The sequence below is a fragment of the Lampetra planeri genome, chromosome 18 (genome assembly GCF_965212315.1).
Source record: "Lampetra planeri chromosome 18, kcLamPlan1.2.h2, whole genome shotgun sequence".
Lineage (NCBI taxonomy): Eukaryota > Metazoa > Chordata > Hyperoartia > Petromyzontiformes > Petromyzontidae > Lampetra > Lampetra planeri.
In genome coordinates this window covers 12,674,596-12,701,062 of record NC_136124.1, presented here as the reverse complement: position 1 = coordinate 12,701,062, position 26,467 = coordinate 12,674,596, and the positions used below count along the sequence as shown (strand labels likewise).

At 49.2% G+C, this 26,467-nt stretch overlaps 1 protein-coding gene across 1 annotated transcript in view; it reads left to right on the top strand.

Annotated features, from left to right (window-relative positions):
- LOC144723686 (serine/threonine-protein phosphatase 2A 56 kDa regulatory subunit gamma isoform-like) overlaps nt 1-26,037 on the top strand; it is a 47,913-nt gene extending 21,876 nt beyond the window's left edge. The window contains exons 5-17 of the mRNA XM_078602606.1: nt 806-916; nt 4,384-4,476; nt 4,815-4,945; nt 7,071-7,130; nt 9,383-9,491; nt 10,623-10,676; nt 11,832-12,002; nt 13,421-13,548; nt 14,986-15,087; nt 15,746-15,818; nt 20,633-20,749; nt 21,919-22,058; nt 24,173-26,037. Of these exons, the coding sequence (XP_078458732.1) occupies nt 806-916; nt 4,384-4,476; nt 4,815-4,945; nt 7,071-7,130; nt 9,383-9,491; nt 10,623-10,676; nt 11,832-12,002; nt 13,421-13,548; nt 14,986-15,087; nt 15,746-15,818; nt 20,633-20,749; nt 21,919-22,058; nt 24,173-24,200 (1,317 nt within the window). The 3' untranslated portion in view covers nt 24,201-26,037. The remainder of the gene's footprint in view (nt 1-805; nt 917-4,383; nt 4,477-4,814; nt 4,946-7,070; nt 7,131-9,382; nt 9,492-10,622; nt 10,677-11,831; nt 12,003-13,420; nt 13,549-14,985; nt 15,088-15,745; nt 15,819-20,632; nt 20,750-21,918; nt 22,059-24,172) is intronic.
- Nucleotides 26,038-26,467: the final 430 nt, after the last annotated feature.

Here is a 26,467-nt window from a genome sequence, read left to right as displayed (position 1 = left end):
TAACTGAATCTGCCGTGTGCAGTTGTGTGGCTGATTATCGGCCAAAGTCTCTGTGGGAGAGAGAGGCCAGATAGCTGCTTTGTCATGTTAAGGATAAGGATCTTGCTGGGGAATGGTTCAACAGACCAGGCTTTGAATCACCTACAGAAGGGGTCCTTGTCCAATGATAGAAGTTTAGAGATGTTGGTGTGTGAAGATAGTATAGTAGTGCAGGCTCGGTTTTGAGAGGCATGAGCAGCTCTGGGTCAGCAAATATATATTTTTTGCACTACGTGTCTCCGGACGATTGAATGTGCAACGTCAGAAAGAATAAATTTTAGAATTGTCCACCTCGCTACGAGAAGCCTCTCTGTCAGCCTATGGCATGTGCAGAGGAGTGATATTTGATCGTAGCATCTTGGGTCAGGGTTGAGATGTTAACTACCTTGACTGGTATGTAGGATGTCGTGGGTTGGATCCCGACCCTGACGCCTGTATATTTGGAGTTTGCATGGTCTCCCCGTGGTCGCTTGGATTTTTCTCCAGGTCCTCCGGTTTTTCCCTCCACATTTATAAACATGCATTTAGATGATTTGTCTGCCATACATTTCCACATGATAAGCCACTTCGTTGAGCTATCATTGCGGCCAGGTCACTTCTGAGAAAGAGCTATACAGCTCATTGGGCCTTACCTGGATATAAAAAGTTTAGTTGAATTCTGCGCTGATCACATTAAGGTTCTTCTTGAATGAATGATGTTTGTATAGTCTGTGTTGATGGTGTCGCGGTTCGTGCATCGGTGTGCCTGTGATCTCTGCACCCCCAGTTCTCGGTGAACATGTTCCGCACGCTGCCACCATCCTCCAACCCGACGGGGGCTGAGTTTGACCCCGAGGAGGATGAGCCCACGCTGGAGGCCGCCTGGCCGCACCTCCAGGTGACGCGAGACGCATCACGGCCACCGGACTCCGCATCCCTTTCCTCGCCGCTCTCGCGTTGCAGCGCCGTCATCTTCCTTTCTCATCTGTTTGGTCTCCTGCCCATTAAAGAACGCTATAACTGCTCTGGCAGTCGTTACCAGCAAATGCTTTTTACACAGGGTTTCCTATTTGTCAAAATCTAATTTGCTTAAAATCTGAATAAATCTGGTCGAAGACTGAAGGGACATGACGGACTGATATCACGCTCTCTTCGTTTGAAAAAAATGGAGGTTAATCTTGAGTTGGATTTGGATGTGATAGTGTTTTTGCGGCATTGCGGTGTGGTCTGGTGGGAAAGATGGGGGACCCCCTTAGCAGATTATTTCATTAACGGATTAATTAAAAGTCTGTGGACCCAGAACCGTCATTGCTAAGCAAACACGCGTCTATTATTGGCTCGAAGTCTGTCACAGCATCACGCTGGCTGCCAAGTTGCCAGTCGCTCATGTTTCATGTGTTGCTGGTGACAGTTTCCATAAACAATTCAAAAATTTCGATTTAAAGCTTTCGTGACTGCAGGGATTAATCTTCTTGGTTCTTTTGGTAAAGTCACGTAGAATGGAAATAATAAAATAATAAAAATAAAACATTATACAATAATTCTCACGACGTTTCGGCCACAACACAAGCAGCCGTCCTCAGGTGGAGAGCAGGTCTGTCGAGTAGACAGTCTACTCATTCAGACTCTGTCTACTCGACAGACCTGCTCTCCACCTGAGGACGGCTGCTTGCGTTGTGGCCGAAACGTCGTGAGAATTATTTTATTACGTTTATTTTTTTTATTTTATTATTTCCATTCTACGTGACTTTACCGAAAGAACCAACAAGATGAATTCAAAAATTATTTTGGTGGATCCACGGCCTTTACTGAGCTATGGAAATGAGCAATGCCCCCACCCCCTTTTTCAGCTCGCATCATGAGACAATGGTCACAGTTACGTACGTTCATGTGTTGAGGAGAAATGTCGCTCTCCTGAACAATTATTCGTGAGATATTTTAGAGGTCATCTATCAAACTATCAGCCACCACTCTGTCATCAATCCACGGTTCTCCGCCAAATCCGCTTTATTTTTTTATCATAGGTTTAAAACCCTGCTGCTTAAACCCCCAGTGTCATCGGTTCCATCAGCATCTGCATCTTCAATTAAAAACTGTAGGTAAATAGGACTGTGATGGTGAGTAAAGTGAAACCTAGCTGCAACCACCTAACTCAGCTGACACGGTGTCACAGCTGTCCACAATCAAACTAAAAACTATGAACTATTTTTTATTTGACCAGGTAAGGCCCACTGAACTATATAGCAGAGGTGGGACAAAGTCATTGTTATGCAAGTCCAAGTCGAGTCGCAAGTCATCAAATTCATGACTCGAGTCTGACTCGAGTCCAAGTCACATGACTCGAGTCCACATCTCATAGGTGGAACAAAGTCATTGTTATGCAAGTCCAAGTCGAGTCGCAAGTCATCAAATTCATGACTCGAGTCTGACTCGAGTCCAAGTCACATGACTCGAGTCCACACCTCTGCTATATAGCTCTTTTTCAGAAGTCACCTGGTCACGAATGATAGCCCAACTAAGTGGCTGATGACGTGAAAATGTATAGCAGCTAAATACTCCAAATTTATGTTTCTAAATGTGGAGGAAAAACCGGAGGACCCGGAGAAACATCTACGCATCTACGGGGAGAACATGCAAACTCAAATATGCCGGCGTTAGGGTCGGGATCGGAATCAAACCCACGATCTCCTGTATATCAGGCAAGGTAGTTAACATCTTGCCACTGTGGTACCAGTCAATGAGTTGGGGGAAAAGTAAAAACTGCAATGTCTGCCCAACATCACTGACTCATGGATAAGAACACATTTTGTTGGGAGTGTCATTTCTCCATAATGACATTTTCCCAACCACAACCTTTCAACTTTGCATGTAATAAGAATGTTTAATATTTTTTTTTATAAATCATTGCAATTCGTGCAAATTGCATCTCACAAGGGCAGAGGAACCACAGACGAAGGCAGCAGCCATGCGGTTGAACCGCAGCTGCTAACAATGGCCCGAGTCCTGTGGTCCCCGATTAGACATTTCCAGCTCTTAACTGTGTGATAGTCTCGTGTAAAAAGCATTTGCTAAATGCATGTTTCCAGCCGATTAATCAGCGCCTATACATCTCTCGCCAATTAAACAAGAGTCGAGGGAGGGGTTTTTGTGGCCGACAGATGACCGTACTGGATTTAACTTGTATGCATGTTTGGGGATATGCACTGATTGCAACGAACACACTTGAGACTGGGACTCGAACTACGTGAATACAAAGCAGTATTGTGATGGTTCCCAGAGACGGACTTGTTTCAGCGGTGAGCGTTGGTGACTATATCTACTGATGATTCCTAATTATTACAAAACAGTCCATTTTGTGAGGTATCCAAACTCGCTCGTAACTGCAAGCGAATAAACACAGTCAACGGACGCTCTGCATGCACAACGTAATTTAGTCCCGCTCGCTGGGTACTCTGGGAAATCACATCGTTTAAGATCAGTGAGTTTAGAAAGGTCTTTTACATTGTTCTAGATTACAATATGGATTAAATGCCCTAGTAGTAATTTTATCTTGGCAGATTCATACATTATTATTCATCAATGACTTATGATGTGATTTCACACGTTTATAATGCACCTCACGTTACCACTCGGACATTGCCACGTGTACCCCCAGGGGTCCGCATAACCCCGGTTGAGAACCACTGGTGTAAGGGGACTAGGGTAAAACAAACGTCAAGTCTCTGGTGTTTTGGAAAAAGTATTGCGCCGGCTGATGAGGATGCTGAACCAGGAGAGAGTTTGATAGATTACAAAGTGTCTCCGTGGGTAAACGGTGAGGGGGCGTGGGTTGTTTATTTTTTGTGGCGGCCCTGAACCAGCAGCCGTAATCTGGTTCACGACCCGCACAGTATTTGATTCCAAACTTTTCCGATGATGTGGAGTCTTTTGTGCTCTGTCACGGCACCTCCCATCTGGGTTAGTATTCTGAAAACAGGGATGGAGATGGTTTTGTGTCGCAGTCGGTTTCGTGAGCTGGTCTCCAACCTATGTGTGTGACTGCACTGGCTCTGCCCTCCTCACCGCACTGCGCTACGAATCCCGCTGGACCTAGTTTGTTTCCCGCTCACGGCCAACACCGGTGACGAATATCTGAACCGGTTGTGGGCCTCCCCTAGGTCGACTCGGCCTCAAATGAGTACCTGGTGCTATTAGGGGAACAAAGGTGGTCGGTTGTGGTCCTGGCCACTCACCCCCTTGTGTGCCGTGCCGGCCTTCATAGGTGCTTGCTAACAGCACTTGCCTAAACAGTCTGTTAAGGCTTTATGAAGGATCTTTGTCTTTGTCTGCCCTCCCAACCCCACTATCCCCCACCACCCCCCACAGTTGGTTTACGAGTTCTTCCTGAGGTTTTTGGAGTCGCCAGACTTCCAGCCAAACGTCGCGAAAAAGTACATCGATCAGAAGTTTGTCATGCAGGTGAGCCACCATCACAACAGTGCGTGCAGGGTGTGTAGGTGTGCATTACGAGTGATGATGTGCATCGTGTACTTTAAATCCATTCCCTTCTCACAAACAAGATTGCCCTCAAAGTCTGCAAGATCGACTGTGGTCTCATCCCCGCCTACCTTGTGTTATAACTCTTAGAAATTAAACACATATTCAACTCATTTCGGGAGTACAAATGTTAAATATAAGGTTGTGACTGAGAGGCAGGCTGCCTTGAGTATTTGGTTTTGGCTCTGGTTGTGGTCAAGGTATGAGGGGTAGGGGTTGAGTGTGAGTGGCGATGGCTAACAGCGCGTGCCTGGGCGCAGCTGCTGGACCTCTTTGACAGCGAGGACCCACGCGAGAGGGACTTCCTGAAGACCACGCTGCACCGCATCTACGGGAAGTTTCTGGGGCTGCGGGCGTACATCCGCAAGCAGATCAACAACATCTTCTACAGGTGGGCGTCGGCACCGCACCCACACTATTAAACTAAAACTAAACAATTTTATTTTTATTTTACCAGGCCCACTGAGCTATATAGCTCTTTTTCAGAAGCGACCTAGCGATCACAAACCATAGCTAAACAAAGTGGCGTATCACGGGGAAATGTGTAGCAGCCAAATTCTATAAACAGCATGATCCTTAATGTGGAGGGAAAAACCGAAGGACCTGGAGAAAAATCCACGCGAACACAGGGAGAGAGACATGCAAACTGCAAATATACAGGTGTCAGGGTCCGGATTGAACCCACAACCTGCTCCATACCAGGCAAGGTAGTTAACATCTTGCCACCATGGCGCCCACACACCAGGAACTCCACCATGCCATCGCCTTGACCAGACCCTGTCTAAACAAACATGCTCCAGCGTACTTTACCATCGCCATCATTCGTGGTAGGCATTGCCTTACAACCAAAGAGGTAGGTTGAAGGGAAATTTTCACCACCGAATTTTAGCAATTGGATACAAATGTAGTAGGTTCAACTGAGTCGCACTCTTCGACTTGGAGGCAGTGCATTTATTTAGTTCCAACACAACAGGGTGACTTCACCCTTAACACAACGACCTAGTGTGGTGAACACCCTGGCTAACCACACTGGTTACTTGAATAACTATTTACTACGGACCAACAACATACTGCCTGGGTCCACGTGCTGGAAGACTCGTAGAACGGAGATCGTAGACGAAAGATTTCTTCCCCGGGACGGAGAACCCCGATCCCTCTCGGGACTCAGCTTATATTCTCTGCGGCGTGGCCGCCTCCACCCTTGGCCATGCCCCCCTTCCAGAACCATCGGGAAAAACCTGGGTTCCAATCACGTGACCCTCCTAGCCCCCTCTTGAGCCCCCCCTGTCATTCAAACCGGTCACGTGCCTTCCCAGGTCAACCAGAGTACCATGGCCTTACCCGACCTCTCTCTTCGGACGGACACACACTCGCCGTGTCCTCTAGGGCCGGTACTGCACCCACAGCATGGTGACATCCAGCGATGTCACTCCACACACACCGTGCCCCTCTATGGCCGGTACTGCACCCACAGCATGGTGACATCCAGCGATGTCACTCCACACACACCGTGCCCCTCTATGGCCGGTACTGCACCCACAGCATGGTGACATCCAGCGATGTCACTCCACACACACCGTGTCCCTCTAGGGCCGGTACGGCACCCACAGCATGGTGACATCCAGCGATGTCACTCCACACACACCGTGTCCCTCTAGGGCCGGTACGGCACCCACAGCATGGTGCCATCCAGTGATGTCACTCCACACACACCGTGTCCCTCTATGGCCGGTACTGCACCCACAGCATGGTGACATCCAGCGATGTCACTCCACACACACCGTGTCCCTCTAGGGCCGGTACGGCACCCACAGCATGGTGCCATCCAGTGATGTCACTCCACACACACCGTGCCCCTCTATGGTCGGTACTGCACCCACAGCATGGTGACATCCAGCGATGTCACTCCACACACACCGTGCCCCTCTATGGCCGGTACTGCACCCACAGCATGGTGACATCCAGCGATGTCACTCCACACACACCGTGTCCCTCTATGGCCGGTACTGCACCCACAACATGGTGACATCCAGCGATGTCTCTACAAACAGATTGGCTATGACGATTGTTCGTTAACTCACCGGTGAGTGAGTAAAACAATAACTGAGCTTGCACGTGTCACAATTTCATTTGTTTGCTATGTCGGGCGATGGAGCATCTTGCTGTCTTCTCATTACAAAGCCAACCAAGGGGACCACGGTGGTGAGATGTTAACTACCTCGCCTGGTATACAGGAGGTTGTCGGTTCGATCCTGACCCTGATGCGAAAGCCTACATTGTTAATATTTAGTTTTTTCTTCACCGAACGTCATGAAACTGACACTAAAAACTGTACAAAAGTGCTAACTTGGTTTGGTACCCGTCCAGACGACAGCACGACTGAGGCCAAACATATTCTAACAGGAGGTGCACATTGAGTTGCATTATCCTATGGAGAATTGGTTTCTTATTCTTCCTCTGTCCTCCCTCTTCCTTGCCAATGTGTTGCTGCTGCTGCGGTGGTGGTCGCCACTTAGGTTCATCTATGAGACGGAGCATCACAACGGCATCGCAGAGCTTCTGGAAATCCTGGGCAGGTAAAGCCAAAGCCAGCCACTTCTCCTTCACAGATGCACACTTTGCCCAACTCCACGGAGGCAATACGCGCAATTGACGATGCTCGGTAAATCGGTGTTTATTTAGAAGGAAGCAAATTAATTGTATTACCACAGCACAGGTCACTTAATTTTGTTAATACAATACAATTTGGATTAAATTATACAGGCAAGCCATGCTTAGCGCAATGCCGTAGAGTACAGAATGCGCTTATTAATAGTGATCATATTTTTTTAGTTTTTTCCGCCTGAGGACGACTGCTTGTGTTGCGATCGAAACGTCGTGATTTTTTATTTATTTTAGTTTTCTACCTACGTGACTTTACTGAAAGAACCAAAGAGTATGGATTCCTGCAGTCACGAAAGCTTCAAATAAAGATTTTTTTTTTATGAAATAATATTTAGCATCTCTTAGTATTTGCTCTGTTCCCGATACCCCAATGAAGCCCTTATATGTTGCTTATATGAAAGAATTAACGGTGTCGGGAATGCATCCCCATGTATATGCAATGGTATAATGACCTCTTTTAGCGCCGACTCGTTTAGCGTTCACTTCCCCAGGAGCGCATCTTATCGTGCTAGGTGAGGTCTGCCTGTATTTATGTGACTGCATTTTAAGACGCTGTACAAACAGTGTGACGTGCACCATGTGGGTAGTAATATAAACAGTACACACGTAATTTGTAATTGAAGACTGTAACCTCAAAGCATGCGAGATAAGACACTCAAACGTGAGCACTTGTTGCACTGGGGACAGACCCGGGTGGAAAGACCGGTGCCGTGACGCTGTGGAAAAAGCACGGCGTAGGGCTGGTGCTTTAAGCCCTCCCTCCGGCAGCTGCACTCGCAAAATCTGTAACCGCATTTGTAAGTGTGGCATTGGAGTCCTCGTCTCCGGCGCGAGTAGCCAACAAACAATACAAAAACAGAATTCAAGCCAACAAGACCTGAACAGTTAGCCGTCGAAGCAACGGGGGAATCCAGAGGCATGTAAATAACGCTGATAATTCCCGTGTATGTACTGTATGCATGTTGACTTCTTTCGCACCGTACGTAGCCAACTGTGCTAATGGGAGGTGCGGGGAAGGACAACAGACTAAACACACAAAACAATTATAAAAAAAAATCGTTTTAAATCTGGATTTAAGAGTGCATAGCTCCATTGGCTTTCTACTATTGGAAGGAAGAGTGTTCCAGACGACCGCAGAAGTGCATCTGAAAGCGTGCGATGCGGTGACCGTCTTTGTTGGATGGCCAGCCAAAACCTGCTGCGGGGATGACTGGGATTCACGTGATTGTTTATGCTCCTTGGCGAGATCGGCAAGTGTTGTGGTTAATTTGTGGCAAGCACTTTGTGTGTAATGAGTGCGACATTCAAATGTATTTATTCGGCAATCGGTAGCCAATGCAGCTCGGCGAGCACTGAGCGGACGCGGTCGTAACTTGCAGTACCCGTCACAACACGTGCCAGAGAATGTTGTAGACGCTGCAGCTTGGTAATGTTTTTGCCAGACGTCCCGTACAGACCCCGCAAAGCAAGAACACTTAATGTGTTTAAATTATAATAATTATAATAATAATAACGCATTTATATATCCAAGTGAGGAGGCAACACTGGAAGCTCCACACAGACTCAATCAATCCCTTGGCTGTATCCTGGCCACCACTCAGCCCAACCCTACAACACCTGGTATTTCCAGACAGTGTCCTATCCAAGTACTAGCCACGCTCAAACCCCATGTGGTTTCTGTGGTCTGATGACATTGAGCGCACTCAGCCCAGTGGCAAGATATTAAATGCCTTGCCTGGTATACAGGAGGTCATGGGTTCATCCTCGACCATGACGCTTGTATATTTGGAGTTTGCGTGTCTCTCTCCCCGTGGTGACGTCAATCTTTCTCCAGGTCCTCCAGTTTTTCCCTCCGCATTTCGAATCAACATCACCACGCGTTTAGAGGCTTTGGCTGCTATACATTTCCACACGATATGCAACTTTGTTGAGCTATCATTTGTGGCCAGGTCGCTTCTGTAAATGAGCTCTATAGCTCAATGGGCCTTACCAGCCCCCCCACCCTACACCCAATATCATACATTTGCCACTTTCTTTCACAATCGTAAATTACATTATTTTCATTCAATATATCCGACAGTACGTGAGGCTTGAACCAAAGTTTATTCAGTTGACAAAGGTAACAAGTGGCGCTCGTCACCCGTTATGTCTTGTGTGTGAGCAGCATCATCAACGGCTTTGCACTGCCGCTCAAGGAGGAGCACAAGGTGTTCCTGCTCAAGGTGCTGCTGCCCCTGCACAAGGTGAAGTCCCTGAGCGTCTATCACCCCCAGGTGAGCGACGACTGTCTCCTCCGTGTGTGTGCGTGGTAGTGCAGCGGTAGTGCAGCGGTTAACGCGCTGCACTACGTACCCGGCAACCCGAGTTCGATTCCCACTCGTGGCCAACACCAGTGACGAATATCTGAACCGGTCCTGGGCCTCTCCGAGGTCGACTCAGCCTCAAATGAGTACTTTGTGCAATATGGAAGCATCGTCACTAGGGGGACAAAGTGGGTGGGCGTGGTCCTGGCCACCCACCTCCTCGTGTGCCGTGCCAGCCTTCATAACAGCACTTACCCCAACAGGATGTTAAGGCTATACGGGGGATCATTGTTTTGTCACCCCCGAGGTGAATATTTCTCAGCTGCAGTCTCTCCCGGGTGAGCGAGCATCGCCTCCAGCTCTGCATTCGTCACCCTCTGATTATCTTCACCCCCCCTTCACCAACAATCTGTGTGATCCAAGAACCCCAATGCTTTCCACAGAGGCAAACGGATGTTTTAACACACACAACAACAACGCAGTTACGAGCCTTAACACGTGCAGGCATGGGAATACAGCTGCAGCTGCGGCATACACAGCGACTCTATTCTAATATAAACTATAAGACTAAACTATATTTTACTAGGTAAGGCCCACTTGGCTATGTAGCTCTTGTTGAGAAACGACCTGGCCATACAAACAGTAGCTCAACGAAGTGGCTTATCATGTGGAAATGTATCGCAGCCAAATACTCGAAGCGCATGCTTCTAGATGTGGAGGGGAAAAACGGAGGACCCAGAGAAAAATCCATGCCACCATGGAGAGAACATGCAAACTCCAAATATACAGCAGGCGTCAGGGTCGGGATCGAACCCACATCCTCCTGTATCCCAGGCAAGGCAGTTAACATCTCACCACTGTGGCGCCTCTTCACATGCACTGCATATACTGGGGGTCATATGTGAAAGCGTGAGGTCACCATGGCAAGGGGAAGTTGCTTTGGTGGGTGTAATAAAGGGGCTGGAGAAGTCACGATCTGGGACATCGCTGTAACATGCATGGGCAAGGTGGAACGTTTGTCTCAAGCTGTTTGCGTTAAATGGGAGTGCGGATTAAAGCTGCGTGGCTTAACGACCCGGCTTCTTTGTGCTGTTCCTCCAGCTGGCGTACTGTGTCGTGCAGTTCCTGGAGAAAGACAGTACCCTCACAGAACCAGTGAGTACATCATCATCACCATCACAATTAAGGTGACATCTTAATTTTCAACATCATTTTTTTTATCATCATCACGTGGAGGGACCATTCTAGAAACCAGATCGTACTGCTTCAGGGAGACCAATGGAGTGCTGACATAGGAATGCGCCTCTCTCTCCCCATCTCTCCACGTGGGAGTAGCAGCAGCGGCAGCAGGCTTGAGGGCCTGGGGAACGTTGCTGAAGTCGAGGGAGACATAGACGACTCCTGGTGATGTGCGGGTTAGACGTGGGTGCTCTGCGAGGGATGAGCTTGACGAGCGGAGCGTCAAGGGAAAACGAATTGTATATGAGAGAGACGGTGGGTGTGATGTTATTCGTGGCGACTGGCTGGGAGATATCGAGGGTAGGTGGAGGGGGTGAATGGTGGAACAATGAGCAGCATTCCTACATGTTTCCACTTTTCGTCGGGATAGGAGAGGATTTGACGGGAGCCCTGCTGGGATCTTTGGACACAGGAGGGAACTTAGCAGTGCTGGACAGAGATTTGAGGTTTACAGCAGCATCAGCAATTAGGGCAGCAATATCAATTTTCACAAAGCCATGCTGATGAGCCTGAGCCTTCCACACTAGGTAGTTAATTTCCATACCAGATTTCTTCCATTACTTCTCGACTTCAACCAGTGATGTCCCGCTCGTGGAGGGGGGAGGGCAGGTGGGAGGAAGTCTTCAGGGAGACGAGAGCGTTCAGAGTCGTGGCAACGGTAGGGTCACTGTTCACCGTAAGGTTGTTATGGTCCGTAAATCTCAGGTTTCTCAGTCTCTCCTCCGCCCCTTATTTCTCTCTGTCCTCCCATCTCTGGGTCTGTCATTTTCTGGGTCTGTCATTCTCTATCTGCATCTCTCTGATTTTTCTGCCTCCCCACCCCTTTCTGTCTCTCTGCTCCTGCCTCTCCCTCTCTTCATTTTTGTCTACCTCTCCAGAATTCTACCCTCTCTGTTTCTCTCCACCTCTGACTTCCGAACTCTCCACTCACCCATTTGTAATATCCCTTCTCCTTTCCCGTATCTCCCCTTCTCTCTCCGTCACTCTCTCCCGTCCTCTCGCTAGTCGTGTGTGCTCGTCGTGTGCGTGACCGCGCGATTGCGTGTGCGTGTGCGCGCGTGCGTCTGCGAGGTGGTGATGGCGCTCATGAAGTTCTGGCCCAAGACCCACAGCCCCAAGGAGGTGATGTTTCTCAACGAGCTCGAGGAGATTCTTGACGTCATCGAGCCGGCCGAGTTCGTCAAGGTCATGGAGCCACTCTTCAGGCAGCTCGCCAAGTGCGTGTCCAGCCCCCACTTCCAGGTGAGCGGGCTATGGGCGTGTGTGGGTGTGCGTGCATGCATGGGCGTGTGTGCGTGTGCATGCGTGGGTGTGCGTGTGCAAGCGTGGGTGTGCGTGGGTGTGTGGACTTGCTGATCGATGACTGGTACCAGCCATGTTAATATCGGCCTCTGTGGAGGAGGCTCGTGAAGAACTTTACTGGGCCGTTGGAGGCAGTCTCCCTCCAACATCAGCGGAGGGCTGAAGAGCGACGCTCACAACGAGTGGAGCGTCAGGTTTCTAAAACACAGCAGGTTGGCACAGTAGGGGGCACCGGTGGTGCATCTGCCAGTCATCTCAGTCATTCAACCCATGGCACCTCGGTTTGTCCCGTGACCTTCTGCCAGCGGGCCTTCGACACCTCACGTGGCCTTAAAGTATGCACAGACCTGGTACAAGCGCCATGGTGATGTGACCACCACTTAGTAGCGAATGGCGATTTTTGTGAGTGTCTGTGTATGCATGGGTGTGTGCGGGTGGACGCGTGTGTAATCTGTATGTCTGTGTGTGAGTATTTGTAAGTGGCACAGTGGTTAGCGCACTACTCTACGAATCTAGCGACCCAAATTCGATGTCCGTTCATGGACAACATCGACTCGCCCTTTAAATTAATACCCGGTGTGGTGTGTCAACTTCACTTGGGAGACGAAGGTTGCCGGACGTGGTGTTGGCCACCAACCTCCTCGTGTGCTGTGCCAGCCTTTTATAGGTGGTCACGAACATCACTTGCCTCAACAGTCTAAAAAAGAAGCTGTATATGGTGGGGGATCTTTGCTTCATTTGTGTGCATGTGAATCTTCCAGTCATCTCGGTCAACCCATTCCACCTGGGTCTGTTTTGTCACCCGCCAGCGAGCCTTGTTACACTCCACGTGATGGCCGCAAAAGTATACTCGGCTTGGCACAGGCGCTGTGGTGACGTCACCACCGTTTAGTGGAGTGAGGCGACTGTTGTTGGCGGTACGGGGGGTGCGTGGGTAGGTCTCTGTCTTCGTGCCTGGTAGCGTGGCACAGGGACACGTGCAGGCGATGCGGGTGTGAAATATTTTTCGTTGGGGCACCATGGTGGCCTGGTATGTAGGAGGTTGTAGTTTCGATCCTGACCCTACCGCCTGTATATTTGGAGTTTGCGTGTTCTCCCCATGGTGGTGTGGATTTTTCCCTCTACATTTAGAAAAATATGTTGAGAGTATTTGGCTGCTATACATTTCCACGTGATAAGCCACTTCGTTGGGCTTTCATTTGTGATAGCCAGGTCGCTTCTGAAATAGAGCTATATAGCTCAGTGGGCCTTACCTGGTAAAATGAAAAAAATAGTTTATAGTTTAATCTAAAATATTGGGAAGTGTTCTTCGTGGAGAAACTGAATGAGCCGCCGAGTGTGATGCTGGGCTGTCGCAGGTGGCGGAGCGCGCTCTCTACTACTGGAACAACGAGTACATCATGAGCCTCGTGAGCGACAACGCCGCCAAGATCCTGCCCGTCATGTTCCCGTCGCTCTACCGCAACTCCAAGAGCCACTGGAACAAGTGAGGCAGAGTCCGCTGCCGTCACCGTCACCACCCATGCGGGGGGGGGGAGGGGAGGAGAGGGGGGGTGTCCACGCGCTCGTATGCTCGGAGCCCCCGACTCACAAGTTCCAATCTGGCTTGGGGGGGGTTGACTTAACCCAGGGGATCAGCAACCAAAATAACAAGAAGAGCAATTTTTTTTCAAATTCGGTAAAAAAAGCGCAAGAGCCACACTGGGTTCTTAATAAGTAATGGTCACGAAGCGGCGCTTGAGAGGCCGCATGTGGCTCCGGAGCCACAGGTTGCCGCCCCTGACTTCGCCTATCGTTCCCATCGGGTCAATAACATGGGCTCACCTCTGTTGAAAGTCCTGAGTGGTTGTTGTAAGAATATGGACCTGTTATAGGAACGTGGAAATTCCAGAGGTGGGACAAAGTCATTGTTATGCAAGTCCAAGTCGAGTCGCAAGTCATCAAATTCATGACTCGAGTCTGACTCGAGTCCAAGTCACATGACTCGAGTCCACATCTCATAGGTGGGACAAAGTCATTGTTATGCAAGTCCAAGTCGAGTCGCAAGTCATCAAATTCATGACTCGAGTCTGACTCGAGTCCAAGTCACATGACTCGAGTCCACACCTCTGGGAAATTCCACCACTGGCTTAAGACCGTAAATCAGATGAGCGCATCCTGGCCTTCGTTTCACTTTTAAGGTAATTTATCTGTTTGCCCTCATCGCTTATTATTTTGTTAACAACAACCCCTACTCTGATAAACGCTACTTTTTGGTGGCCCCCCATGGTTCAAGGCTGTCAGCAACAGCTTAAGCTGCCCTATAGCATTGGTTCAAGGGACTGCACTGCGCTGATGAGATCCTGTCTCGTTGAGACCACTCTAAGGGAGTATAAATGGTATTAAATGCTAATTTATATACGGGTGTTAATGAGATGCCTTGCTCAGTAAGTTATTAATTTAATTTCTACAACTTACACCTTTAAAATGAAAGTAATCCTCGGTGAATTGTAGGTAATGCAAATGAACAAATGCTGTGAATGGAACACACTCCTAGCGTCTCTACCTCCCAACGAATCAATTGGCAGTATGAATCATGCACTCATACTGATTACAGCACTCGTCCACCTCCCAGCAACCCGCTTGCTCACTCATCCAACAACACACTCACCTACTTATTCACTCACCCATTCACTCACTCCCTTACCCAACCATGCACGCATTTTCCCGCTGACTCTGCAACTCGCTTGCCCACCTACTGCACGCACACCCACCACCCACTCGCTCGTACACTCGGCCACTAACCTCGTTGACACTCGCCCATTTACCCCTCCACCCACTCGGTCTTCCACCCAGTCACTCGCTCACCCACTTTACCCGCACACGCACCGTTACCCTCCCACACACTGAAATTGTTGTGTGACCTATGCTCCCTGCGCTGCAGGACCATTCACGGGCTCATCTATAACGCACTGAAGCTCTTCATGGAGATGAACCAGAAGCTCTTTGACGACTGTACACAGCAATACAAGGCAGAGAGGCAGCAGTAAGCAACTCCTGTGTGTGTGTGTGCGTCCACTCGTGTGTGCAAGTCGCGACGACTCGGTGCTACGCATGCTGCATCAACAAACAACTCAACAACACATTCGCCAATAAAACACCGTGGCCTGATAAGGAAAAATTTCTAATCAGTGACTATATAGGGTAGTGGCCCTTCACAGCACAACATGTGCTATGAAGTGGGACCGTTGCCCAAATTGTCATCAATTTATTTATCTTTGTCATTTTAAGGCCACAGTGTTATTGACAAATGTTCAGATTTTTTTTTTATTTGTGCTTGTGCACCGCTACCACCGTAGCAGCAGCATAATCTAAATAATTCCATAATCGGAAGGTTGCGAGGTCAAATCCTCGTCAAGGGACTGACACTCGGCACATCGTTTCGGGATCGATGAAACGAGCACAACCAAGTGGGGAAATCGCCAGGGATCGTCCTTCACGGAGACTGTGCCCCACCATGATAATGTGAAATTTGCAGCCCTACCTCGGGGCCTCCTTCAGAGATGAGTGCCACCGCGATGACGAATCTCATGTTGCTGCCGTCACCTGGTTGAGTAATGTCCGTGGCGCCAGGTGGGGTTTGCGTGCAGCCTCGCGTGTGTGTGTGTGTGAGATGTGTGGTTTCAGCCGTCGTCTTTTCACAGGGAAAAACTAAAGTTAAAAGACCGCGATGAGGCGTGGACAAAGATTGAGTCTCTGGCAAAGACAAACCCACAGGTGAGGTCGAACACACTCGCCGGGCAGTGGTGGTCGGCGCTGAAGGCGGTCCAGCAATATGTGGGCTCTATGCCTGTTCCGTCTGTATGGGACGGTGTCTCCCCCACACACGAGCCTATTTTTTCAGGGTACCCCGATTTCCTTCCACATTCCCGGGGGAAAAACATCTTAATATCTAGAGGACTGCAGAGCTTGAGCAGTTGTTTGTACTGGCTCACTGGCTGGCTGCCCTTCCCATTTGTCCAGTTCTTCCCCGTTCCTCTGAGTCGTTCTGTCTTTAAGAGTGAGCAAATACTCTGCGACCTGTTACAAATTGTAATAAGTATTTGTATTAGTGGCATGTGTAACATGCTAGCCTAGCTACGTTTATGACACAAGCTGTACTACCCGGCTTGGCCCGGGACTTGGATCCACCACGCCCGTCCGCCTTTGTGTCCCCAGTGGCGATGTTCACACACCACAAAAGTTACTCGTTTGAGGCTGAGTCGACCTAGGGGAGGCCCAGGACCGGTTGAAATAATCGTCACCGGTTGTGGCCGTGAGCGGGAATCGAACTCGGGTCGCCGTGTTTGTAGCGCGGCGCGCTAACCACGACACTACAATGCGTTACGCTTCCACATGCGCGGGTCACGTGACAGATGTGACGTCACAGCTCACTTGCCGTGCAAAAAATATATGCATTATTGAGCTCCCCCACCCCCCCCAAAAAAAACTGAAGTGTATTTTAATAATTTTTGCATGGTGTACAGCAGGGGTCCTCAAACTTTTTAAACAGGGGGCCAGTTCACTGTCCCTCAGACCGTTGGAGGGCCGGACTATAGTTAAAAAAAACTATGAACAAATTCCTATGCACACTGCATATATCTTATTTTGAAGTGAAGAAACAAAACGGGAACAAATACAATATTTAAAATGAAGAAGAGTAAAGTTAAATCAACAAACTTGCCAGTATTTTAATGGGAACTATGGGCCTGCTTTTGGCTAATGAGATGGTCAATGTCCGGTTCCATATTTGTCACTGCTAGTCGTAACAAGTGATGCAAGTGTGCATCCGTTAGTCTAGATCTGGTTGGAGATTTCAAATGTTTCATTCTGGAAAAAGTTTGTTCACAGACATAAGCGCTGCCAAAGATGGTTGCCATTTTCAGTGCATGGTTCCTGAGATGAGGATATGTCTCAGAGGGGAGAAATGCATAGAAATTATGAAGGCTGCTTGACTTGAATGCGTCTTTCAGAGTCACAATTCTGTAGTTCAGCCAGTTCCATTTGGTAAATTGTATCCACATTTTCAATGTCAATAGAAAATGGGTTACGGAAAAGCTGTATGTCCTGTTCATGGAGATGAAGCTCTTTAAATCTAAATTGGAACTCCTTTTGCAATTTTTCCAGTGAATCCACACATGTTTTGTTTGGGAATGCAACCAATGGTTTTTCTGCTAACAGATTTTGAGTTGTGGGGAGATGGCAGAAGTTTTCCTCCTTCACTTGTTTGATGAGGAGGCCTAATTTTACTTCAAATGCTTTGACATGTGATTGCATATCACAGATGAGCGTCCCCTTTCCTTGAAGTTGCACATTGAAACTGTTGAGTAGCTATGTTACATCTGTCAGAAAGGCAAGGTGCCATTTCCATTCTGCATCATTGAGCTCTGGTACTTCTTTGTTTTTTGAAAACAGAAAAGCTGTAATCTGTGGAAGTAAGTCATAGAAACGTTTCAAAACTCTCCCTCGACTCAGCCAACGGACTTCTGTGTGGTACAGAACATCTTCATAGTCAACATTTAGCTCAGACAGAAATTCCTGAAATTGTCTGTGGTTTAGTGCATGAGCTCTAATGAAGTTAACAGAGTCCCACTTCAGTGATTTACTACACAGCGCTTGTTGGTGGATGAGGCAGTGTATGGCTATTGGATGAGAATGGTTATGTTTGTCCATCTCTTGGTTAATGCGAGCAATTACTCCTTTCTTAGACCCCACCATGCTAGGAGCACTATCAGTTGTCACACTGGCTAGTTTAGCCCAGTTCAGCTCCAAACCATTCACAGTTTGGCAAACCTTTTCATAGATATCCTCTCCTGTAGTTGTTCCTTTGATGCTTTGCAGTGCAGCAAGCTCTTCTGTGACTTCGAAATAGTCATTCGTCCCACGAATAAAAAATAGAAGTTGTGCAGAATCACGAACATCATTGCTTTCGTCGAGTGCCAAGGAAAAATAGGAACGTTTATTTGTGGAGTTTTGCAAATGCTGATGGAAATTGTCTCCCATTTCTTCAATCCTCCGTGTAATTGTAGGTCCTGAAAGACTCACTGTACTAAATAAATCGGCCTTCTCTGGACACATCTCTTTGGCAACAGAAAGAAGGCATTCTTTAACAAATCCTCCCTCAACGAATGGTCTGCCAGTGCACACTATTAGCTTGGCAACTTGAAAACGTGCTCGCAGTGATGAAATATTTAGCTGCTTCTGCTTCACAAAAGTATTTTGCTGAGTTGTTAATGTATTTTTCAGTTTTAATATTTTATCTTTTCTCACTTCTCCGACCAAACAATCATATTTATCTTTATGTTGAGTTTCATAGTGTCTACGTAAATTGTATTCTTTGAACACAGACACTATATTCTGGCATATCAGACACACAGCTCTTTCCTTGTATTGCATGAAAAAGTAATCATAATTCCACTGTTTTTTGAATATCCTACACTCCGAGTCAATTTTTCTCTTTCTTGACATCATTGTTTCCTAGGGAGTCAAAATTACTATTAGTAAAATACCAATATATATACAGCGCTACAAAAACAATATACCAGCAATAACTTTGCCCACACAGAGACATACAGACTGCACTGCCCATCAATGCAGTCTGATTGGGGGAACTCCGCTTTTACCCCAGGCTCACACTGGTGCGGGTGCCATTAAAAAGTTAATTACACCTGCAGTTTTGTTCACAGATCGCAGTGCGATCTGCGAACTCGCATAGGAATCTGATCGCATGGGGGAGAAGACCCATGCGATCCGATTCCACTGCAGGAACAAGTAAACCCGTAAAAACAAAGTTTTTCACTATAAATCCTTTATATGCGTGGCGGCTAGAGTTTTCTCGTCCTCTGGCTTGAGATGGCTGCCACCTATGGGTCAGATGATTGTCTGCCAGTATTAAGCAATTGTTAATTAAATATTTAATTTGTTTTCCCTAAACAGTGTAAAATTTTGGGAATTTTTTTTCACGAACATTAATTGTCTCGCACAACGAGTCTGTGTGGAAAATGTCAGCTCGATTGGATCACGGGAAGTGGGTTAAAAAACGACCGAAAAATTTGCACGGTCGTAAGCAAGCACGCAAGCAAGCAAGCGAACTTAATATAAAGGATTTAAAAAAGAAGGCACATGTGCCTTTTTTCTTCCGAATCTAATGCAAGTTCAGCCATACAAGCATATGGCTGAACTCGCACTGCTCAGAGATCACAACATTATGAACCGGGGCTTACACAACATACAACATATAACCTCATATAATTGAATAGCAATCAGAATATAAATCCACTTACTGTCATTTAAATTGGGTTTCCTACTCCTCGGCTGTCTGTCACTGACCAGCACGGGAAAACAGCAGGCAGCTCCTCCAGAGATGAGAGATCACTCTGTTATTACCCCTCTATCATTTACTCAGCACACGGGAATATCACTGGGAGTGGAGCCGAGGGGCAAGTGAGGGAGCTGAGGGAGGGAGAGCCAGTCAAGCGCAGCCAGGGGAGGGCTGGCAGCCTTAGGCCTGGGGGGCAAGTCCAGTCAATTGGCCCATTGAACCATTCACCAGCGCAGCCCAATGAGTGCCCACCGCCGCAGCTCAATTATTGCTCACCAGCGCAGCCAAATCAGTGCTCGCCACGGCAGCCCAATCAGTGCCCACCACCGCAGCCCAATGAGTGCTCACCAGCGCAGCCCAATGAGTGCTCACCAGCGCAGCCCAATTAGTGCTCACCAGCGCAGCCCAATTAGTGCTCACAAGCGCAGCCCAATTAGTGACCATGGGCCGGATAAATGCCCTCGGTGGGCCGCATGTGGCCCGCGGGCCGTAGTTTGAGGACCCCTGGTGTACAGTCTGGAAAGTACCCACATGGCAAATGTCAAGTTTGTTGCATGTCAGGAAGTACGCTAAACATTTTGAACAGACACACATATTCACAACTTTGCCTTTTACATATATATGGAGATCAGGCACGGGAGGGAGGATTAAAGCAAGGCTTACACAAGCAACACATTAACTAGGCAGGTGGCATGCTCGATGCAAAGGTCCCACTCCAGCTACAAAGGTAACCCGCCAACTTTGTTCCAACATTCCATTCGTGCCCTTGGCATCGCGTCGCAAGACGAAGGCATTTCCACGTTAAACTCTCGTAGCCAGCGGCGTGATCTCACACCGTGTCGGGGACAGCCCCCAGCAAACGACATCGCAGAACTGCGACTGACGTCACTTCAGTTGACTTCTCATTCACCCCGGTTGGTGCCTCACTTTTGCGTGCCCCCCACAAAGATATCCGACTGCAAGAAGATCAAACGAAACAACATTTTAAAGACCAAGTGGAATGCGGTGGTTAATTGGTGACCGGGCTGAGACCACCAACTCCTCTGGACCTGAGAACGCGATATAGCTGCGGGCGCCTTCCCCGGGTGGAACCCAGCATCTGCTCGGATGCAGCGTTAGCCGCTTGAGCCGCCCGACCACCTCTAATCTTGCTACGATTAAAACTCTCTTCGCTCGCTGACGAACTCTCCCGCCCTGTTCCTCTCGTTGCCTGCGGCGACCGCTCGTTCAGTACCAGACGCGCCTGCAGCAGGACCTGAACGGCGCCGTGGTCTCCATGGAGACGGACACGCCCTCCGCCGAGGACATCATCCAGCTCAAGAAGTCGATGGAGACGGAGGCCATGCAGGTGCGCACAGACTCGCATGCACTAACTCGCACGCACGCACAAGTTCGACAGATCCCCCATTTAGCCCTCAGTCTGTTGGGACCAGGGACGGTGCACAAGGGAATGGGGTGGCTGGCACCACACAGTGCCGAAGTTTACAACCTGCACTAGGTACTCGTTTGATTACGAGTCATCTTCGGGGAGGCCCAGAACCGATTTAAATATTCATCATTGATGTTGCCTGTGAGCATTCATCTTAAGTAGTTGGGTCCGTAGCACAGTGTGGTACAACCACTACACTACTGCCTCCCAGAAGATTGTACATGCACACAACAACAACCACCAATCTTCACCACTGAGCAATGGTAAAGTCACTGGAGCACTTGTGGCAGGCGAGGTGCACTGTGAGGCCACGTGAAAGCGTTGTTATTGGAAAATAACAGCTGCCTGGGCATGCGGTGGTCGGGCATGTAGGCTATGTGTCACAATCAAGGCAACTTGCCTGCCACAGGATCTGTGAGCTGCTTACACAATGCAGGATTGAGCACAGGCAGGCCAGCCTGAATGTTCAGATTGCAAGTCGACAGATGAAATGCTTAACGATGATGGCGGTGTGAGTTCTTGCTCCGTGGATGTTAAGAATTTGGCCACGATGAGAGCCTTTGAAGTGGATTTACAAACTCGCTGAAGCAGTTGTCCTCATCTGCTGTCCGTGTGCCGAGTGCTTGCAGACCATTAGCTCAAAGGCTCCACTTGTACGCATGTGTAGCGGTGATGTTTATACACGTGAACCCACACGTGCGCATGCCGACAATCGAAGCACTGTTGGAAAGTAAATTGATGCTTATGGCGGCGTTGGCTATGGCATTTCTGGTAACAGTGGCTGGCTGATACTGTAGTAAGGTAACGCACATGAAAATCATGCTGCTGCTGATGATGATTGTGTTGATGACTCTATGTATGACGTGGTTGGTTGATGGTGACACCAACGATGCTGGCAATACCGCAGAAACATAACGACGCACGTAACGCTGATGGCCGCGCTCGTCACGGCGATGACGACGTTGGTGATGATTTTATTTCTGGCGTCGCTGACGACTGAGAGCACCTCGAAGCAGCGTCGCGACAATTCACACGTTGCTCCTCCCGTGCGTGCCTCCTCCCTTCTCCCGCCGCCACCGCCACCACAGTGCGTGCAGCAGCCCAAGCCCGAGGTGAAGAAGGTTCTCCTGCGCCGCAAGTCGGAGCTGCCCCAGGACGTGTACACGATGAAGGCGCTGGAGGCGCACCGGCGGGCTGAGGAGTACCTCTCCACCTCGCCCGAGACCATGTGAGGGGGGCACGGCGGGGGGGGGGGGTACGCTAGAGTAGGGGGAGGGGTTGGCGGAGGGAGGGTGGGGAGTTTGGGGGTCGACGGGGGGGGGGGAGGAAGTAGGTTCGGATGCAAGGAATTCAGAATGAGGATATTTATCCTGGAGGAATCCGATGAGCTATAAAATTATTTATTTTTACAGATGTCAAATAGGGGCGGGTAAGAACGTGACAACAACAAGCAGTACAAAAACACGGTAGTGTCGTGGGGGCAGGGAAGGGAGCATTAAAACAAGGGGTGGCCAGTTTTAGTTATGCGCGCAATTAACGGCCACAGTAGTCCCTCGTTACGTGCGATGGATACGTTCTGGAGATGCTCGTGAATGAGTTACCTGAAATAAATAAACTATGAAATAGATCAAAATTATTATCACACAAAAAAGTTTGTTATAAATATGAAGTAAATAAAATAAATATTAAAGTATTGAATCATAATTTATTAATTAACTTACCCCATCATCACTTAATCTGATTACTTTCTCACATCACATTCTCTCTCATCACTTTCTTTGAATGCAGTCGAAGCGATTTGCTGATAGGCACAATCGTGGATGGCATGTTTGCGACTAACGAGGGAATTCTGTACAAATAACGGTGACGAGTGTGGCATGGGCGATCAAGGTGGGGATCATTTGATCCGTTGTCTGTAGAGGAAGATGCAGCCCGACTCAGGGCGGCTGTTGTTTTGAACGTGCGCGTGTCAAGGCTGCGCTTGTGGCCAAGCCACCTGGCATGCTCCCAGTCCCATCGGATGCCGGAAGCCATGCGAGGTTGAGCATCAATAGTTCTTGGCAGGGACAGTCTCAACACGCACGAAGCGGGTTGTCTGGGCTCGTCGTGCAACATGCCGGGCAGCAGAGGGCGGCAGTGCAGCAAAGTCGGTCTTCGTTTTGTAACCCCCCCCCCCCCCTTGCTTACCAGCAAGACTACGGTCAAGTATCCGCCACGATCCACACAGCACGTGGAGGTCCTCGCCCAGCAGTGCATTGACCAAGGGCTGTACGTGTTACCAAGGGCCTGCGCCCTGGGCTGTCCGACACGATTCTGAAATTTTGCAAATGAGAATATTGAACTGAAATTGGCACAGCCGCGCGTCGGGGCTCACCACTGCCTGTCTGCTGCTGTCGTTGTGCTCTGCTGTGGTTCCTCTTAGCGCCAGGCACTGTAGAGAGCCAAGTGGCTCGGCCAATGAGTGAATGGCTCGCAATTGGAAGGTTTGCGAGTTCATATCCTGGTCTGGCATCGACTCGGTGCATCATCTCTACGAGGGCTGATAAAATAGTACCACTTTCGTGGGAAGTCAATCGTGGTTTTCTGACAAATGGATTTGGCCCCGCCTTAAGACTGTGGAATGCCCACCACTGCCACAGGGCTGTAAATAGATCCGTACCACCTCCATCGTCATTTCAGCAGAAAATCGCTTTGCGTTGAGTCTTGCCCACCATTAATTTCAGTTAATTTCATTGCTAATTATATTTTCTGGGTGACAGCTCCTTGATAGATCTATATCAATGGTCTCATTTGCAAGGAAACTCTGTGCAACAGGATGCCACGGTGGTGAGATGTTGACTACCTCGCCTGGTATACAGGAGGTCGTGGTTTCGATCCCGACCCTGACACCTGCTGTGTGTTTGGAGTTTGCGTGTCTCTCTCCCCGTCGTCGCGTGGATTTTTCTCCGAGTCCTCAGATTTTTCCCTCCACATTCAGAATCAACATCATACGTTTAGAGGTTTTTGGCTGCTCTACATTTCCATGCAATGCTCCACTTCATTGAACTATCAATTGTGGCCAGGTCGCTTCTGAGAAGCTACATAGCTCAGTGGGCCTTACCTGCTAAAATAAAATTAGTTTAGTTTCTAAGTTTTTTACAGTACCGTACAGGGAAACGTATCGTCCCTTCCACGTACACCTAACTCGGCTTTGCGTCAGAGGTCATCCGACACACATGTGAAGCTTCTTGAATGAGAAGGCCAGGCTGGTGAGGCGACCAAACACTTGCGTCGCTGCCTTGATCCCGCTTTGTTGAAAGAGTGCCGACTAACCGTGCAATTCTCTTCTTGTGTCATCGACAGAGCCTCAGCCCTTGGACACACTGCCTAGGCACGCGCACACCTGCAAGATAAGAGCTGGCCGCTGGTGCGTTGCGTCTGCCCCAAATGGTTACTTTGGTTTCTGCAGCCGGTTTTTAGTTTTCCTCCCAAATGATTTGCGTGATTCGGCTTTTGACACCGCACACGGCGGCAGGGGCGACGATGCCGGTCTCTTCCGCGCCCCGCTTTCACAGTGGGACCTGGCTTCCGAGCTGCGATATTTTTCCCGTGAAAAATTCACTTAGACTCGACCGTGAGAAGTCCACGACGGCCGGCGGGAACGCGCTCTAGCGCACGCCGTCCCTCCGCGGTGTCATCGTCGCGTCGCGAAATCGCTGCCTCGGACCCCCCCCCCCCCACCACCCTTTGTGCAGAGATGGTGAATCTCTCGACATGGTCTCACCCTGGTTGATATAGAACGTCTCCTTCATTTGTTCACTGCGATTTTGATCAACTCTGTTTTTGGTGGACTGTGACTTAATGTGCGATCGTCGACAAAGCCTGGACTTGAAATTTTACACGATGAATGCCTCTTGCTGTCACCGTGCAACTCTCTCACGAATTCGCTCTAAAATCGGAGAAATCTCCAATCTCCGTATCACCAGAGAGGAAATGAAGGTGATGCATAACTCTAACCCGGCAACAGCAGCCGCTCGGAGGGGGGGTTGGTGGATCACGCAGGGATTGGAGCCCTCGCGACAATGGTCGTGATGAGACGCTGCATGCGGGGCAGCAAAAGGCGTTACCTGTTTGGTAGGCAGTACAGCAAGTAGGCGTGCAGCAGGCTGTCTGTGCTGCTGCAGTGAGAGGTTTTCTCCCCTCGTGGGCGGCGTTCCTCAGGCTACACGCACACAAAGTGAAATCCACGACACGAATTGGCCACACGACCCAAGCGGTGGGGCATTGCCCTGCAAATATTTCAAAGTGCTGAATGGAATTTTCCAATGTTCATATGCAAACTGATGCGGCTTGCAAACTGAAAAAACCAAACGCATCGGGACTGCATAAATACGTTGATTTAAAAGTGCAGCGGGGGCCACTTGTGTGACGTGTTCTGCACGTCTGCGTCACCTGTTGCGATCCGACGGAGCTCTCCCTGTGGTTCCGGGTTACGGTTTCACATCGACCAATGGGGTCCGGCCGTGTTTTCTGTCGGAGACAAAACGGGGCGAGAGTGGCGGCGCACACGAGGCTTCGGCTGCGAACGCTGCGTTCAATTTTAACGTCGCAAAACTCGGAGAGTCTCTGGCTCCCTAATTACCGTCGGGCTTGGTGTTGATTCCCGGCACTCGTGGAGCAAGTCCGGGGCGCCTGCAGGATGCTCGTCTAACGTACGAGGCCTACAAAGCCAGATGAAGGCAGCCTCAAGATGCATCTGGGCTCGGTGCTGGTGCCTGTTGGCCTGCCTTCTCCCCCTGCCTCACTCGCCAAGTGCCACTCTTGTTTTGTCTCCGACAAAAGTGACGGTGGATTGGATCGCGCTCGGCCTGCGAGTTGAAGTGCGCCGACGTTTGCTCTTCGCCGACGTTTGCTCTTCGCAGCCGGGCCACGGTTGTGACGAGGTCGTGTGTCATCCGGTAAACTTCACCCCCCACTCCCCCCCCCCCCCGTGTTCCCGTGTTAATACAGCGCAGTTGCACTCGACAAGGTGAAGTATAAAGGAAAGGTATATGGTAACAATAATGTATTATAAACAATGTTATAAACAATGTTAGCCGTGTAAGATAGGCTCTTGGAAGACGCTGCGGGCTAGGGCGTGTCGTGGACTGTGTTGTTCTGCATCGAGACGTTCGGCCGCTGTCCGTATGGGAATCTTAAAAATGGATTAAAAACACAAACAAACAAAATAATGTTTTGCCATGTGCCTCCGACACCAAAAGCACAATTGGTATATAATCGATGAAACAATGTTTTGTGGGACAATGAAACAAATATAGTAATAACTTAATAAACGTGGAACTAAATTCTCTACTTGACTGTAACCACTGCATCCGAGCCGGCCCGCACACCTGTCCCCTCCTAGGTGAGCCATTCCCTGGGCCCCACGCTGCCTCCACCACCCACGAGGTGGTCCCCCCCCCCACCCCTGGAACGTCGCGTGGGAAGTGTTTCGTCTCCATGGCTCCCACACGAGCAACGCAGGTGTGGACCGTGCTCTCTCTGAGCGAACCTGAGCCAGCGGTGGGAATTCCGCGTTGCCACGGCGGAGGCCGAGTCTCTCCACACGATGACCACTCGCGTCTTCCCGCAGAGTGGGGCTCGCCCAATTGTTGACGT